At 40.2% G+C, this 15,974-nt stretch overlaps 1 protein-coding gene across 3 annotated transcripts in view; it reads right to left on the reverse strand.

Moving 5' to 3' along the window:
• The window catches only part of TCF12 (transcription factor 12), a 171,180-nt gene that overhangs the window by 115,403 nt on the left and 39,803 nt on the right, over window positions 1-15,974 (reverse strand). For all 3 annotated transcript variants that reach the window (XM_074917466.1, XM_074917465.1, XM_074917464.1), the window contains exons 4-5: window positions 9,011-9,084; window positions 5,304-5,372 (exon numbers count right to left, since the gene is read on the reverse strand). In XM_074917466.1, the coding sequence (XP_074773567.1) occupies window positions 5,304-5,372; window positions 9,011-9,084 (143 nt within the window). The remainder of the gene's footprint in view (window positions 1-5,303; window positions 5,373-9,010; window positions 9,085-15,974) is intronic.

Here is a 15,974-nt window from a genome sequence, read left to right on the forward strand (position 1 = left end):
GCCAAAACCTGGCTGGGTCTGTTGAACACACAGATCAGAAAGAACCTTGCAAACACGATACGAAGGTAAGCTAAAGAGGCGAGTGCTCTTGCTGTTCTCCTTGAGGGTCACTGCACCATTAATTTATCTCAACCAAACACCAAGAAACATTACATTGTCACAGGTCATGGTACAAGTCCATTTAAATCACTAACTGTCTTGCAGGAAATACTAGTCAGGAACAATAACATTTCCAGAGTGCGCAAATTTATTTTACCTGAGGAGAACAGGGAAAGACACAGAAGACAGCAAAATGTATACCTTCCTGAGTATACCTCTGCCCAAAAAGCACTAAAGAAGCAGAGATCCACACGGCTCTATTTTAAAAATTCAGTCTATCATTTTTAAATAAAGTACTTCATACAATTTGAATAACTAAGTCTGAAAATACAGAAATTCCAGTCAACGCTACAAGAACAAATCAAGTCTGAAAACTTACTTTTCAGTCCCTTATACACAGACTATCGGTTCAGATGTTACAACTGCAGCTGTACTTGACCATATTTCATAATTCTATGGACCAGAGAGATATGCCGAGACTTCTCTGTGAGAGAATGGGGCATTGTAGGGTAAGTCGGTTTGTGGCTGAACATAATTAGTGAACAACGTATAAACCTCCTATGCAACAACAACAAAATCCAACCAACTGGCATTATGATCAAAAACTGAAACAAAAAGCAGCTCCATCAATAAGCAAATCTTTTCTAACACGACCAACAACGCATGCCTCCAGCAGCATGCTCTTCTCTGCTCTGACACTACCAACCGCCGTAAGGACACTCGGGTCTGTCACAGGTCAGACAGTGACGGTAACTTTAGACCTAGAGGGTGGGGGGAGTGGAAACAGAGCAGGCAGTGATGATGGCAGACTCCCCGTACTTCTTAGACCATTTCACCTCCATTACCATCAGTGCCTGCTACAGCCCAGAAGCTCAGAGACCAAGCTGCAGACCCATGTGATGTGCCAGGCAAACACACACGTCCTCCCTCCGCGGGCTGCACGCACGCCATCCCCCAGGCTGCCGAGACCAGCAGCACTGCCACCCCATCTCGCTTCACTGCGCAGAAACCCGCCTCCTACCTGGTAACCAGGGGAATGACTGCAGCTGGCTGACGGAGATCACCCAGCTGCACCAGAAACGAGGAGCTGTACACTGCCTAGCTTTAATTTTGATTCTCTTACACTATCAGTGAGTTTTAACCTTCCACTACAATATCCTACAGACAGAAATGTGACTTTCTACGTTACTTGGTCACCTGCTACACAGTGGGGGGAAAAGCGGGTGTCGCTACCCCAGATCTCAGGTGTTACCGGGAAGAGCCACGAAAGCTTTTGCATGTACCCTCCAAGTGTCACCGTGCGTTACATGCTTTGTAACAGCTCTAAAAACATTCGTTAGCTTAGTTCCATGTATCAAGCTGAAAGAGATGAAAACTATGTGTGCAGGAATGGAATATGAGAACAACTGAAAACATGGTTTGTTTATTTTTAACCTGGTAGAGCTTTGGAGGGGAAAGGGGACATGACACACTGAACAAGGAATCTATTTGGAAATAATCACCATTTTCTCCAGTTCTGCATCCATTTCAAGGAAATTAACTTAGTGAATGACAAATCTGTCATTAAACAGCTAAACCCAGTGGCCAATTACACTGCTCTAAACTCTTGTGAGACAAATATCAACATGGTATGTAATGGGCCAATTCCCTGGCCACACGGAAAACTAATTTGTGAACAGATTCCAATGCTGATTTCAATGATAGGTAGTTGCAATAAAAAAAAAAAACAAACACCAAAAAAAACAAACCAAAAAACTGCTTCTCCAGTATAGCTCAAATGAGTGAAACCAGATTTTTCTACCTCTTACGTAAGCTATAAACCAGAAAACAAAATAAGTGCAGTCAACATACTTTTAATAAATGCTTAAACACTTTAAAACCTAACTAAAGCATTCAGAACTTAAATATCGGAACTTGCTTTGACAAGTGCTGCACAGAAGTCAAATTACAAAGTAAGCTGCATTTGCAAAAGTGTCCTGTTCACTGAATATGGCATATTTAATTTTGGCTTTGATTTCACACTGAATCATCTGCTTACTTACAGAATACATCAGGAAAAGCAAATAACCAGCAGAAGAACCACCAAACAACATCCCTCCCCCGCAAAAAAAACCAACAGAGGACAAAAAGGACACAAATACAACAGACTTGATAACACTTACTGTATTTCTGTGTCCCTCTTGTCTTGTTTTGCTATTTAACAGCTTCCTTTCTTGTTATGTACCTGAGATTAAGAGGTATAAAATACTATTTCAAAACCTGCTATCTCATTACTATTTTTTTTGACTTCTTTGTAAATTAAAAGTACTACTCATGGTGGGGGGGTGGGGACGAATAGTTTGGGCATGTAGTAATTTGGGTTCCAATTCACGTCTGAGCATTTTACATACCATAGAGCACATAACCTGTTGACTGATGCTACAAAACCATCTAAATCTAGCAGTGGTACCTCGATCAGTTCAACTCTGGCTTCAAGTACATCTATAGCAGAGTTACATAAATGAAAAGGAGAAACTGCATACTCAGTACCAAAGCTAGATTCCATGTTAAATCAGGTCAAAATGTACACTCGCAGCTTTAATGCAATGTACAGGCTGGAAGATACTTAAAACACCCACAGTTCAGATACTGAAAGAAAAATACCCCAGCTAATTTATGCTAAACTTTTAACAGTTAAAATATATATAAAAAGGCTATCCGGCAAGGAAATGTCTTCTAAAAAAATATTTTTAGGTTTGCTTGATTTGGAGACGGCAATCTAAACAGATGAAAACCTAACTTGGTCCTTTTATTGCAAAGACATGTTACAACAAAATCATAGCAATGAAAGAAAACCTCACAGAGCATGATTCCTGATGAGATAAGCAATCATTAGCCACACCCCCATAAAAACTATGGTGGGAAAAGGTTTAATTAAGAGATGACGTTTATCCCCCCAAAAAAATCTGATTATACCAATTTGTAGCTAGGTTACGAGTATAAATTACAACTCCCAAATAATGTGGGGAAGCTAAAAGGTTCAGGAGCATCTCACAACGGGAAGACAAAACTTCCAAGTGTTATTGTGCAGCAAGCACGCCACTTGGTTCAAGTACCTCGGAATTTGCTTCGTAGAGCTCAGTAGAGCAAGGCTTTCAAAAAGCAGCTTTACAGACCTCTGCAACACACACTGAGAGCCAGCCACCCCTCTAATGCAAGGGATTATGAACTCAGGCAAAAATATCTCCAGCTCTCTATCACTCAGATAAGGGACGGACTTGGATATATTAACCAGGAGATATCCACTGAAAAGCCACCACTGCTGCACAAACAGAGTAAAAGCAAGACTGGAGAGTTGGAAGGAAAACAAGCACCACAAGAGATGGAAAATTCTGACACAGTATTGGACATGGACTTCAGTATAACCTTTGAAGAATAAGGGAGACCATGAGCACTTCATAGAATTCCACTGACTTGCTAATTACCATTCCAGAATTATTCCTCTAAAAAATACAGCTTTCCTACTTTTTTCTCCCCCCGCCCAGATACATTTGTAAATTATTCATTTTTCTAACAAAACATTTGGCCTAGGCACACAGAAGTCACTAATGTCTCAGCATGCACCTTATCACCCATTTAAGATCGCCCCACCCAATTCTAATACAAACACCCACTGCCCTTTCAGTGTTAGAATGCTATTTAACATTATTAACGAAAAAACCCAAGGTTTTATATAAGGTTTTCTCAAAGCCTGCAGTGATTCTCAGCCTTCAATGTTAGTTCAAAACACTACTGAAATAAGAATATTGTAACTTTTACAAAGGTATTACCAGAGACTCTTAAAATAAATTAAGATGTTATGGCATATGAGAGAAGGATCTTTTGTGAATTAATTATTGATCAAAAGATTACAATATATAAACAAACATCGCGCCCCAAACACAGGAATATACCTCCAAGTTTTCACAATGAAGTTATCAATGTTCCTCACCCACTTTCCCAAAAAAACAGGCTCAGACCAACATTCTTCAGCAATTCCAACAATTCCATGAATAAATCAAAAATAGTGAGTGAACAAAGACATAGCAAAGTTTACTGATAACAAAAAACATTTAAAAACAATCCTAACTCAATGTTAGTGCAGAGTTGCAAAGCAAGTTCTCCGTGAAACTGGCAAGAAAACAGCAGACAAAATTCGGTGTAAATACAAAAGAAACATGTTCAAAAATAACTCAATGTCATAACAATGTGGTAACTACTGTACAAAGTAAAAAAAATATTTTTCTATAGTTTTTGAAACAATATCACTTCAGAGCTCAGTGACAGTCAGAAAATGTAAGACTTGGTAACGAGTCAGAAAGGCATAGAGAATCAAAGTATCCACACAGAAATTGATGGTATACTCTCATCACCCTCACTCTACAGTTATACAGAAGCAGAAAGATTCAGAGAATGGCACCAAGAACTAACCAGGGGTTAGAAGTTTCTGTACGAACAGAGACCCATAGATAACAACTCTTCAGTCTGGTTGAGGGGACACACGCGTGGCAGGTAAAAGCAAGATGTTGGGGCGTGGGGTGGGGCGAGGGCTATGCACTACACACCAGTAACAGCCAACCATCGCTGCCCAGAACACAGGAACACGGTCAGAACACTTAAGACAAAAACATTGATATTTTTGCCACAAACCACTTGTAATTATTGCCAAAACTGTAACCAGTCAGAAAAAAGCCAAACTTTCGAGAATGAGTCCACCAAGAGCTATAAGAACTATGTCCCAGGGGTCATCTCTATCCAGGAAATCTCCTAAGCCCCTACATGCTGGGCTTTGCCAGGAGCCTACAACAGTAAAGATAGCAAAATTATTTACCCCATACTCTTTCCTTAAGCATCACTGCTGGACTCAGTCAGACCATCTACACTGACCTGGACAGACCTTTGGCAGGAGGTAGGAAAGGAAGATCTCCTTCAGCCATTCTTCCACTACCTTATTTAATTAGCCTTTAACAAGTGTGTACTTAACTATCACCAAGTTCCAATTCTATTTAATTGAAACCTGCTTATCTTCACGTGCCTTTGGAAATTCCAGGCAATACAGGGCCAACAACTTAAATGCTTAAATTTGTCACTGTATTGTGACCTTTAAAGAAAAACTCCAGTAGTAGGCTGCAGACTTTAAATAAAAAATAGAAACATCACACACAAGGTAAAAGAATAAGTGGTACCTCTTGAGGTTTCAACTTTTCTATGTCTGTAGAGAGGTCTGAGCTTTTTCCATGAAGACTGCCATTTTCCTGTAAACAGGCAAGCGGTAAGAACAATTAGGACAAGAATAACATTCTCTGTTGAAATTATGGGGAAAAGCACTGGATTTTGAAGTTAAAAGTTGAACATGTAAGACAATTATAACTTACTTAACCTGTGTATGTTAATCACCACAAGGAATAATCTAGCGATGTAGAAGATTTAAGTGTATCATTCAGCATGCCTCCTGAGAAACCCTGACCTATACTCTTACAATACAGACCCACATGCTTAGTTTAGCTCCTCCTCGGAGTCACCTGATCTGGCACCGTATGAAGGAGTAGTCAGAACTTATCTTTATTCAAAATTCTGAACCATTAGTATCATGTGTATCGTTAGTTGAAAGAAAACCAAGTAACAGAGACCACACATCTTACCCAAAACTTAGACACGCAAACTTGATTTAAACTGGTAAATGAAATCTGGTGGGTTTTCAGTGATTTCAATGCAGATGAGAACTTTGTTCTACTCTTTTGCAGAATGTGGCCATGGGATGAATTAATTTGTATCTCAACCGTTAGCAATTCTACATACATACAATAGAGATTTCTAGTGTTCATCGCTTTTTTGGTGAAAACACAGGAATGGTGTTTTCCTGTAAAAAGGAATTCATTTTTCTTTAAAAGAAAACTGTTGTCATTTATATGACATCCCATTCTTCATTGCTTCATCCAGAGCCTCCACAGAAAGTTGTTTTCTTCCCTCTCTCACTATCAAATTCCTAGGTGCACTGAAGGCCGAGGAAGGGACCCATGTTCATCGGCCAAAGCCTCTGACCCCCTGGAGAGGCACTTCACCCCGACGGCAGAGCAGCTGTCCCACCCCGGGACAGCCTGCCTTCGGCCTCAGGCAGGAAGATGCTACAGCACAGGAAACCAAGGAGATGCACACGGGTTTTAATCTTTCAAAGCCCACTGCCAGCGGCTGATGCCTCCTAAAGCAGCCCAAGCAGGCTGGGCTCTCAGGAAAACCCAAGCCTACCCGCACCCACAGCCTGCCCAGTGACCCCCAGGAACTGCCGCTGCACCCCTCAGGGCTGGGGAGCCGACAGCTCCCAGCTAAGCCCACGCCAGGACAGACTTTATGCGCAGTCTAATGTCATGTTCTGTGCTAACGTGAGACTAGCTCTTACATTTATATCAATTACCAGGTTTTCCAAAAAGGAAAGTTGGTGTAGTAAAACATGTGTAAACTTTCTATAAACGGAATTTAGGACTATTGGGTTTTTTTTCCCCCCCCACATGATTTCTGCTGCCTTTAGACACACACACAAAAAAATCCCCTATCAAAGTAAAGAAAACTTTACTACCTCAACACTACAGGAACAAACAAGGGTTTTTTACAAAGAGAAAGCAAAACTTACAAAACATTTTTTGGGAGACAAAGGGAAGAGGTGAACCAAATTATTTAATTTTTAGTTTAGAAATCAGTAAAGTTTGTATGCAAGTATTCTGTCTTCTCCTATTCTAAACTTTATACTGAGGCACAAAAAGCTATACTATAAAATCATTCATTTCAGCCACAAATACAAGTAGGGAAATAAATCTACCTGTCAGTTTTTTCAAGTCTGTCACTTTCAAAAAAATCAGACAGCATTAACTGCCAATTCTCTAAAACTGAACATAACCTTTTTAGCCTGAATTAAGAAAGACCTATTAGAACAGTATGCTCCAGTTCAAACAAAAATGAACATATTCTTTTTTAAAAACAAAAAACCCCAGATCACAAGCTATAAATAATTGGTGCTTCAGAATGAACTCTCGGTATCATCTCAAATTACCAGCCTGCAAGAGAAAAATCCTCTGCACTTAGCCAGCAGAAGAAGAAATATTTCAATAACATTCTGGGGACAGTTTCCATCAACTCTTAACAATATATTCAGTTTGGCTAGAGTCCAACTGGCTTTAGCCGAAACTGTCCTAACATAAATGATGATTCTGCAAGAATTCTTTGCTGGGAGGATAAATTTCTTTCTTTCTGTCTCAGGTTTTTTGTGGTTTTTTTTTTTTTCATAAACTATTTCAAGTCCAAGATACAAATTCTGGGGGAGAAAGGGACACCTGACATATCAGAATTTAACATCTTTTTCCTGAAACCTTCCATAGGGCTCAGGACAAACACATATTTACATTTGTTTTTCTTAAAGATACACCCAAGTAGCACTGACCTCTTCCTACGATTCTCACTTCTGGTGTACCTCTGTTCGAGCACTAACATCTGCCTTTATTACCAACTGTAGGGTATAATGGTATTATTTGTGGAGGGTTTGATTCTTGTCCAGTGTTTCATTTTCCTAGTTGTGATCTTTAGCTACAGTAAAAAAAACAAAACCCAGAACACAAACCCACAAAACCCCCAAACAACAAACAACAGGCACCCTGACCTTACATTATTGGAACATGAGCTGGCTGATACTCTGATATGAACAAAGATGTGATTAATACAGCCACACAGCCAGTGAATCACAAGCTCAAATTCCAGTTAGGTCAGCTTAATTGATGATTGATTAAAATCATCAGCAACATAATAAATAAGTGTCAAAACATAAAACACTTGAAATGAGAATGCACATTACGTAAAGCTGCATAATAAGATTCCATTTCAAATGTAGAAGAGGCATCTAAAGGCTGGGCTTCATGCCTCAAATTATGCAGGATTTTTTTAAAAAATACCTAATTTCTATGTTGCACAGAAATACTTCCGCAACCTATAAAGGTCTTCTATCTTTTTATTATGGTTTATTCACCAAAGATCAATGAAAAATATCAGGACTTCTGGATAAATCTCTCTAATACTCTATTCCAAAGTCAGCAGGTTTAACAACGTCCAGTGAGCTGGCCAAGACCTTGCAGCCCACCCACTTCATCCCACAGCGACACAAGGCTGCGAAGGTGAAAACCTGCCCAGCTCTCTGGCAAAGGTGCAGACCAGCACAGCTCTCTGGCTCTCTGAACAGAGTAAAACCAGCCCCGTCATTTATGCTGTATATTTCTAGTAATTAATTCATTAGGTACTTAGCTCATTAGCTCTTTAGGGAGTAGATATTCATAAGAAGAAAACTGAGTAGATGAAAGGGAATGTGATTTACTAAGAGGAAAGGATGTTCCTGACCACCGAGTTGGGCTTTAAAAAGGCGGTAATATTTTAGGATATTAGATAATATCAAAAACCTTTAGCTCAATAAACAGGGTGGATGAAGCTGCAACAGGAACAGGAGGAAGGTATTTAAAGAGAAGCCTCTCCCCAACATCATGACACAGCAGATACTATAGCAGGCAATGCTAACCGAGAGGCAAGCGTTCCCTACGCTTTGCCAATAAATCTGCTCCTGAATAAGTAACACAACTTCTACTTTCGTTTTCTGACCATAAGGTAAATAAAACACATGCTCATCATTCAAGCATAGAGTTATGTACAATTTACTTTCATAAATTCTTAACCTATATAATTTTTTAGCCTTAGAAATCTGAATCGCTACTGCAGCATATCAAAGTCATTAAAGTCTCTAAAAGATGCTAATCTGTGTCTTTAAAGCAGCATACCCTTCAAAAACATTGCCAAATTATCTGCTGATTTTCACTGTACATTCCCATAAACTTTCACTATGAATTATTATGTGAAACCTTACCCTTGAAGATTCATACGAAGGACTTGGCTGACCACTTGTTCCCCAGGACGTGGCACCTGTTCGCTCATCCATACCTAGCAATTAAAAGAAAAATACAGACCCATAAGAAAAGGTAGCAAAAGCATAACACGCTCTGATGCAACCTGAAAGCCAATTCATCCGCTTCCATTCACTTAAAGCAAATTCATCGGCTTCCATATACTTAAAACAGTATTCCTAAAAACAAAACTTGAGATGAACAGTTTCCTTGTTAATGAAGCTGGCTAACAAAGCAACCTACTCACTGGGACACCTGCAGCTGCTGAAAACAGGAGCATAAAAAAGTCAAGAAGATTTGCCAGTCTGCAGTGTCTGCCCTACCCAATCCATAAGAAATTAGCATGAGTAACAAAACAAGCACAACCACGTTAGCCTGGCTTTTTGCACAGCCTGATTCATCCTGCATCTTAAGCATTGAACATTGCAGCACATACTGTGAAATGTATACTTGTTATCGACTCTTTGCTCTCATGTCTTGCTTAAGTATTGTAAAATGTGCAAAATTATTTCCCCTGCTTGGTCTTTACGTGACACGCAAGATATTTTAGCATAAGGGGGGGAAAAGGCAAGACAGTCTGATTATATTTCAATGGCTTAAAAAAACCCTACAGTCTCATGGTGTCTGCCCTACTAAAAGAGAAATCTTTTTTAACTCTGTAACGGTTCTTTTAGAATCGGTTCCCTTTATGCAAATCCAGGTTACAGCTCAAAAGAGAAAGAGGAAGGAAAAAAATAGGGAGATCTTTAAACTCAGTATCAGAATATATATCCCCTGCATTATTTAGTCAACAATTAGTAATATTGTCACCAACGCTGTCACCAATTATTTTCTACTCAAAGGTAATTGGTTAAACATCTTTAAACCACATTCCAAAACAACTAATTGCAAAAGTACCTGAAATCCTATAGCAAATTCATTCATATAGGATAAGGTTTCTGTTCCAGTAATTAGGTTCCTTATCTGGATCACAAGACCTTTTTTTTACCAGGTGGAACACTCCGACCCTAAATTGCAGACTTCCAGGCACTTTGGCCTACAAACACAACTCAGTAGTTCCCCGTCACCCAAACTTCTCCCCGAGAGTTTTGATACAGAGCATAAATTCTTTGTGGCGTATATAAATCTTCATAAATAGCTTAATGTCATCATTTATAAATAAGAACTAGGTGTCACAATTTATAAATAAGAGCTGAGTGCAAGTGACTCCATGTAGTCAGCCCTAAACCCTAACTTTGTACTGCAACTACCAGTTAGGTAGGCCACACGACAAAATAGGACGCAAGGAAATACTGTGAACAGCTACCCATGGAGTAGGAGTTTCCTAATCCCTATCTCCTCCAGAAGCGTGTGTTATGAAGAGAGAGAACGCTGCTTTGACACAGGCTAGCAGCAGCAGGCCTGCTGAAGGGCAGCGCAGTCCCCCAGATGAGAACCACAGACACCTTCCGCGTGCTGCAGGCAGGATCCTCCAGGCTGGAGAAGACTTTGAAACGCCAAACCACCCCTGCACTGAGCCAGCAGTTTATGGAAGTTTGCTGCATTTCGCAGCTGACGGCATTGTTGTCTTTTCATTGTAACTGATCCAGGAGCTGAGTAAAAAGTCGTGGCTGGCACCGACAAAGGCAAAAGTAATCTTTTGGCACAACCAACTCTTTTCTGCCAGAAACAACAGCGCTAGTAATCCAGCCATTATCATAACAACTCTCCCATTGCTTTCGTTTCAAAGAGACATATAGTAGGAGGGGGTGGGGGGAAGAAAAGAAAAATATCTCACTTCAAGACAAAGACTTTGGGAAAGTCTAAGACACAGTGCGCTATATCAACCCGTTTCGGAAATATATCAGTAGATAATGGTTATGCATAGAGTGTTTAGATGCATGACCCCTAATCAGTAAAACATGTTACTCATTTAAAAGCTTGAGTCAGTGGGACATAAGGACTTATGTTAAGGTTCTGCTAAATCAGCACATGTATAGCTAAAAATTCTCATATTTTAATTCTACCATTTGAATTATGCAAATAAATTGTTTAAAGAAACTGCTCTAAAACAAAATGTAACAGTTTAAGATGGGGAGGAAAACTACTCTCTAAATAGTTGCCAGAATTCTTTCTTCTACAAAAGCCCAGTACAGTTAGCTAGTCAGAAATATCAACACACTTCCTTTTTTTCTGCCAGGTGTCTTTTTCCTCCTTTCCACGCAGAATTTTTTCTTTTCTTACAAGGCCAAAACAGGCTTCCATCTACACCTACCCTTTAATTAGAACTTGCACACGAGGCACACGCATTGACACTTTAGAACCTCCTTGAACGCTGCAAGGAAGGATTTCATACACTGAATACAGGACACTGGCACTCTGACTTACTACGGCTTGACATCTGGAACAACAGCCCTGCTGCCCTCAGCCCCCATCGGCACAGCACACACCGAACGAACAGAGAACCAACAACACTCCTCCAGGAAACCAGCCACGTGGCTACGATGGTGCTCAAGGAATCTGTTCTGGTTTGTACACTTACGGTTTTTCCACTGATGACAGATGAAAACCAACAAATGCTGCAAGAAACAAAGACCCAGATGATCTCTAGCTGGCTGGGTACAACCAACCACACATTTTAATACAGCCCAAGGTAGCTCTATGTGAATAAGCCAGGAGCATAAGACACCTTCCAGATGGGAGGAGAGCCTCAAGTGGGGAACACACAGTGAGAACGAACATAGGAGTCATCTATAGTGAAGTCTCAAAGCAGAAGTGTCATCAAAAGGGTTCAAGTGTTTCCCTGGGAAATGCAAAACAGAATGGAGAAACTAGGGGGAACACCACCCTCCTATAACCCCTTCCACAAGGAAACACGGTGTCCCAGTTCAACTCATCATGAATGCTAAGGGGCACAGGAGAGCTGTGACAGCAGAGCACTGGAAAGCACGTGTACAGGGGAAGGCTGCAGTATCCCAGTCAGTTTAGGCAAAAAGGGGGAAAATCAACAACTCTATCTTATAAAGGTCTAACAACAGAGACGTGCAGCCAGGCAAACACAGGTACAACGAGGGTCTGCCTCCACTTCCTTTTTTTGGTGGGTACTGAGAATGAAAAGTTATTGAAATGACTCGTGAGTTGGTTTCATAGTCCTGAATCAAAGCTGGCTGCTGCTCTAGCAGATACACCAGTTTACCCAGAGCAACTCCGTGAGCTTGACCTCTGCTCCAGCAGAGCCAGCGGCAGCGTGTGCCTGCTCCGGCTCACACGGCACCTCCCTGCACCCAGTGCCGCTGCCGGGGGGCCGGGGGGGCCTGGGGGCCAGGGGGGGCCAGGCCCTCGGCAGCTGTGCAGAGCACAGCACACACCCGGACCACAGGGAGGGCGAGTGCTCCCCGCTCCCCTCGGCAAGGCTGGGCCGAGCACTCACAAGGATGCTTTCTGGCTTTGTGCACTGAATTCCAAAAAGGCTTTGCTTAACGTCACTTCTAAGATGGCACTGTGAGCATTTCAAGCTCTTCTAGAAGAAAAGCTCAAGAAACCTGTTGCCTCATTACTCCAACACACGTATTCATTCTGAAGAAACAGGTCCAAACATTCATCTAATAAAAAAATTGGATCTTACAATCAAACTGAAATGAAAGTTGTTGTTCTTGCTGGTATAAGGCAAAGAAGACCATATTTAAAACTTATTTCAAGAGACACAAGTTCGTGTAAACAAGATAATATACTTTATAGGGTTACCATCTGCTATGATGTTGATCAAATAAATGATTTGACAAAAAAAAATCATATTGTAGATTGTTATACTAGGTACTCAAGGTGTGAGCTTTTATCTTTTATAGCTTCTTTATCCAATTTTGTTTCAAAGTAATGATATTCCTTCAGATAAGATTCAACTGAAATCAATCGCAAAAAAACCTAGAGCAAACACCATACCAGCACTGATTGTATTTTGCATCTTAGACACCCAAGCAAATCAATGTACCATTAAGGGCCTATATTGCAATGGTCTTTTGTGAAGTATGATACAAATTATTACCTAAAATTGTATTTTAGGTCTAGACTTTCTAGTAAGAGGATGCAAAGAGAAATATTATTGATGGAGAAATAGTATCTCAAGTAAAAATTTAAAATTTCAGTAGGTTAAGACTAGTTCTCAGCCTCTTCTTGTTGATTCCAATAGAAAATATTTCTCATTTTATAGCAGACTTAATATTTTTAATAACATAATAAAATCATTTATATTCTACCAAAGTACCTGAAATTTGCCAGTTAAATAAACAAGTAAAGACAAGGTATATAGTTCTACACATTTCTTACTAGGCACGGGGCGGGGGGAACCACTCAAAACCAAAAGCGTCTTTGACAATAGATGTCATGTGGTGGGCTTAAAATACACAAAGGTAAGGGCATTAACCAAATTGAGAAGAGAAATGAAACCCAGGCAACCTATCAACACTCTACCAATTAAGTGCTATTGGGATAAACTCAGAGGTAACGGTACGATGAGGTGAAAAGACAAAGCATTTTCATTTCAGACTATACAAGTTGAGGGCTTTCTCTCCACCCACCCCCCCAGAAAAGCAAGGGGAAGTACTTCAAGCATGGGGGGGGGGGGGGGGGGGGGGTGAGTGTGTAAAACTTCAACTATCAATCCACATTGCTTCTCAGAGAATGTCCCGACTGCCTCCAGTGTACGGATATGAAGCTTCCCCCATCCCTCCGGATCCAGGAGAGTTCCTCCCCAGTACTACAGTTGATTACTGGAGGCACAGCGGGAGGAGCGTGTCCCTTTTTGTACCTTCTGCTCCAGAGAAGATTAATGCAAGTGCTACAGACAGGTCAGAGAAACACTACACGGAGTCAGAGCCGTCTGGTACAAGCTCTGGACAATTCCTTCAGGAAACGTCCCGAGATAACTTCACTAACTGGCGCGACGCTGCTCCCTCTCCCCCCCCGTTCTGAGCCTCGCCTCACAACTGAACACTTAAGTCACTGTGGGGTCTAAAAGTGAGATTTCTCCTGCTCTTAACTGTTGGTTTCAACATCCATCCCCGCCTGCCCAGCCAGGTTGATAACGATGGGAGTTGAGGTTTAACTACCAGCCTCTCATGACAAACATTTAAAAGCACAACAAAGCCCTGCAAGGGCTGCAGCCGCCCTGAGGCGAAGCCCCTTATCTCAATTATTACCCATAAAACATTGGCTTCCATTTGAATATTTTTCTTTGCAAAGAGATCAGTTTGCAAGATCTGTTTAAAATATCAACAGTGATTATTAATAGTATTAAATAAATTAATTTGCGTTTTTGAAACATTGTTTATCCCGGAGAATCCCAGAGCATGATTATCTCACATAGCAAAGAATAAAGATCCACTACGGCAGCTATTGTGGAGATTATTTTAGGAGCAGGCAATAAAATATGCTACACAAAGTTAATTTCTATCCCCAAAATAAGCAACCACAATTAAAACTTCAGTAATACAAAATTATTCAAGTGGGAGGAATGTAGAGCAAGTACATAACTTGCCTGGGCAAAAACCAAAACTTAGACCAAAAATAGTATTGACAGGTGTTAAAAATTAGTTGTGATCTAAAGCATTTCAGCAAATCGAATTCTCTCTTTATGGAAAGCATTTTAAAATCTATACTTTCATACTGAAAATTATTTGCAAGCACAGTATTTTTGCAGGTCAGCACACAACTTTCGGGTGCACATTTGAACTTCTTCTAATGCAGCAAAATAACTACATTGTACAAAGTCAGAATAAAACGGAATAAAATTGTGCTGGTCCAGGAAACCTGATGAAAAGCTTTAATTTGTTTTAACAATGTCTATTAACATCAAAACTCAGTACCAGAAATACAGTTCCTGCATAACTAACAAATACGTTTTAGATTTGTTTCCACTCATTACCTAAATACAATTTGCTATTAAAAAAATAAAAGAGGCAGTTACTACTTTTAACTTAATTTCACAAACAATCCTATTCATTTCTCGTAATAAGGCCCATGTATTCCCTAAGAACAACAACACGAGGTTATTAATTCCTGTAGCAGCAGTGCTCTTACAGAAATGTCACAAGTTCCCTGCTTCCCTTTCCTCGCATTCTCCGCTTCCTAGACTCTAATTTTCGTCACTGAATGCACCAAGTGACCTGGCACGACCTGGACACTTTAAATACAATACAACCTGCTCAAAATAAAATTGGAACTGCCAATTCCCACCTGAAGTGTACTAAACCAGAAAACTACACATGGCTACATCCATCTTGCCAGAAAAAGTACATAAGGTACTGTTCAAAGAGGAGAGCAGATTTACAATTCCGTATGTATTACGGTGCTCGCAACACATTTGGGTTTTTCTGTGTTTATTCAGACAGTTCAAGCATAAGATAATGACAAAAAATATTAAAAAAATCAGCATTTAAACTAGGGGGTTTTTTTAAATGTCCTTACAAATTCAGAGGTGCTCAGAGCACTACGCAGTACAGCTATTCTTTTCTTTTCCCCAGGAAAAAAAAAAAAAATTCCCTTTATTAATACAAGCTTTAATATTATTCTTCCATCCAATTTGAGGTTAAAATTCTAAAATAAAAATTCAAATGTTAATCACGGATTATATGCTGTATATAAATAATATTTACATGTGGGCACACACAGAGTGTATTTTGAAACCTTCCTCGTTACAAATGTGAATAAAGCAAACCAGCTTAGAGATCAAGCCTTTAGCAGGGAAACAACCCAGAGCTTTCATTCACATGCGGGCACACACACAGTTAAACTGCTAGTAAACTGCACCACACGGCTTATTCTCCTCTCGATCCTGCACCACGGCGTACCAGACTGAACCACTCTAACAAGCAAGTCTCAAGCCTAAGATATTAGCAATCGTAATGATCCATTCTACTGGCAAATTTTCCTGTGGTTACTTCAGTTATGACT

The sequence above is a fragment of the Athene noctua genome, chromosome 13, assembly GCF_965140245.1.
Source record: "Athene noctua chromosome 13, bAthNoc1.hap1.1, whole genome shotgun sequence".
Taxonomy (NCBI): Eukaryota; Metazoa; Chordata; class Aves; order Strigiformes; family Strigidae; genus Athene; species Athene noctua.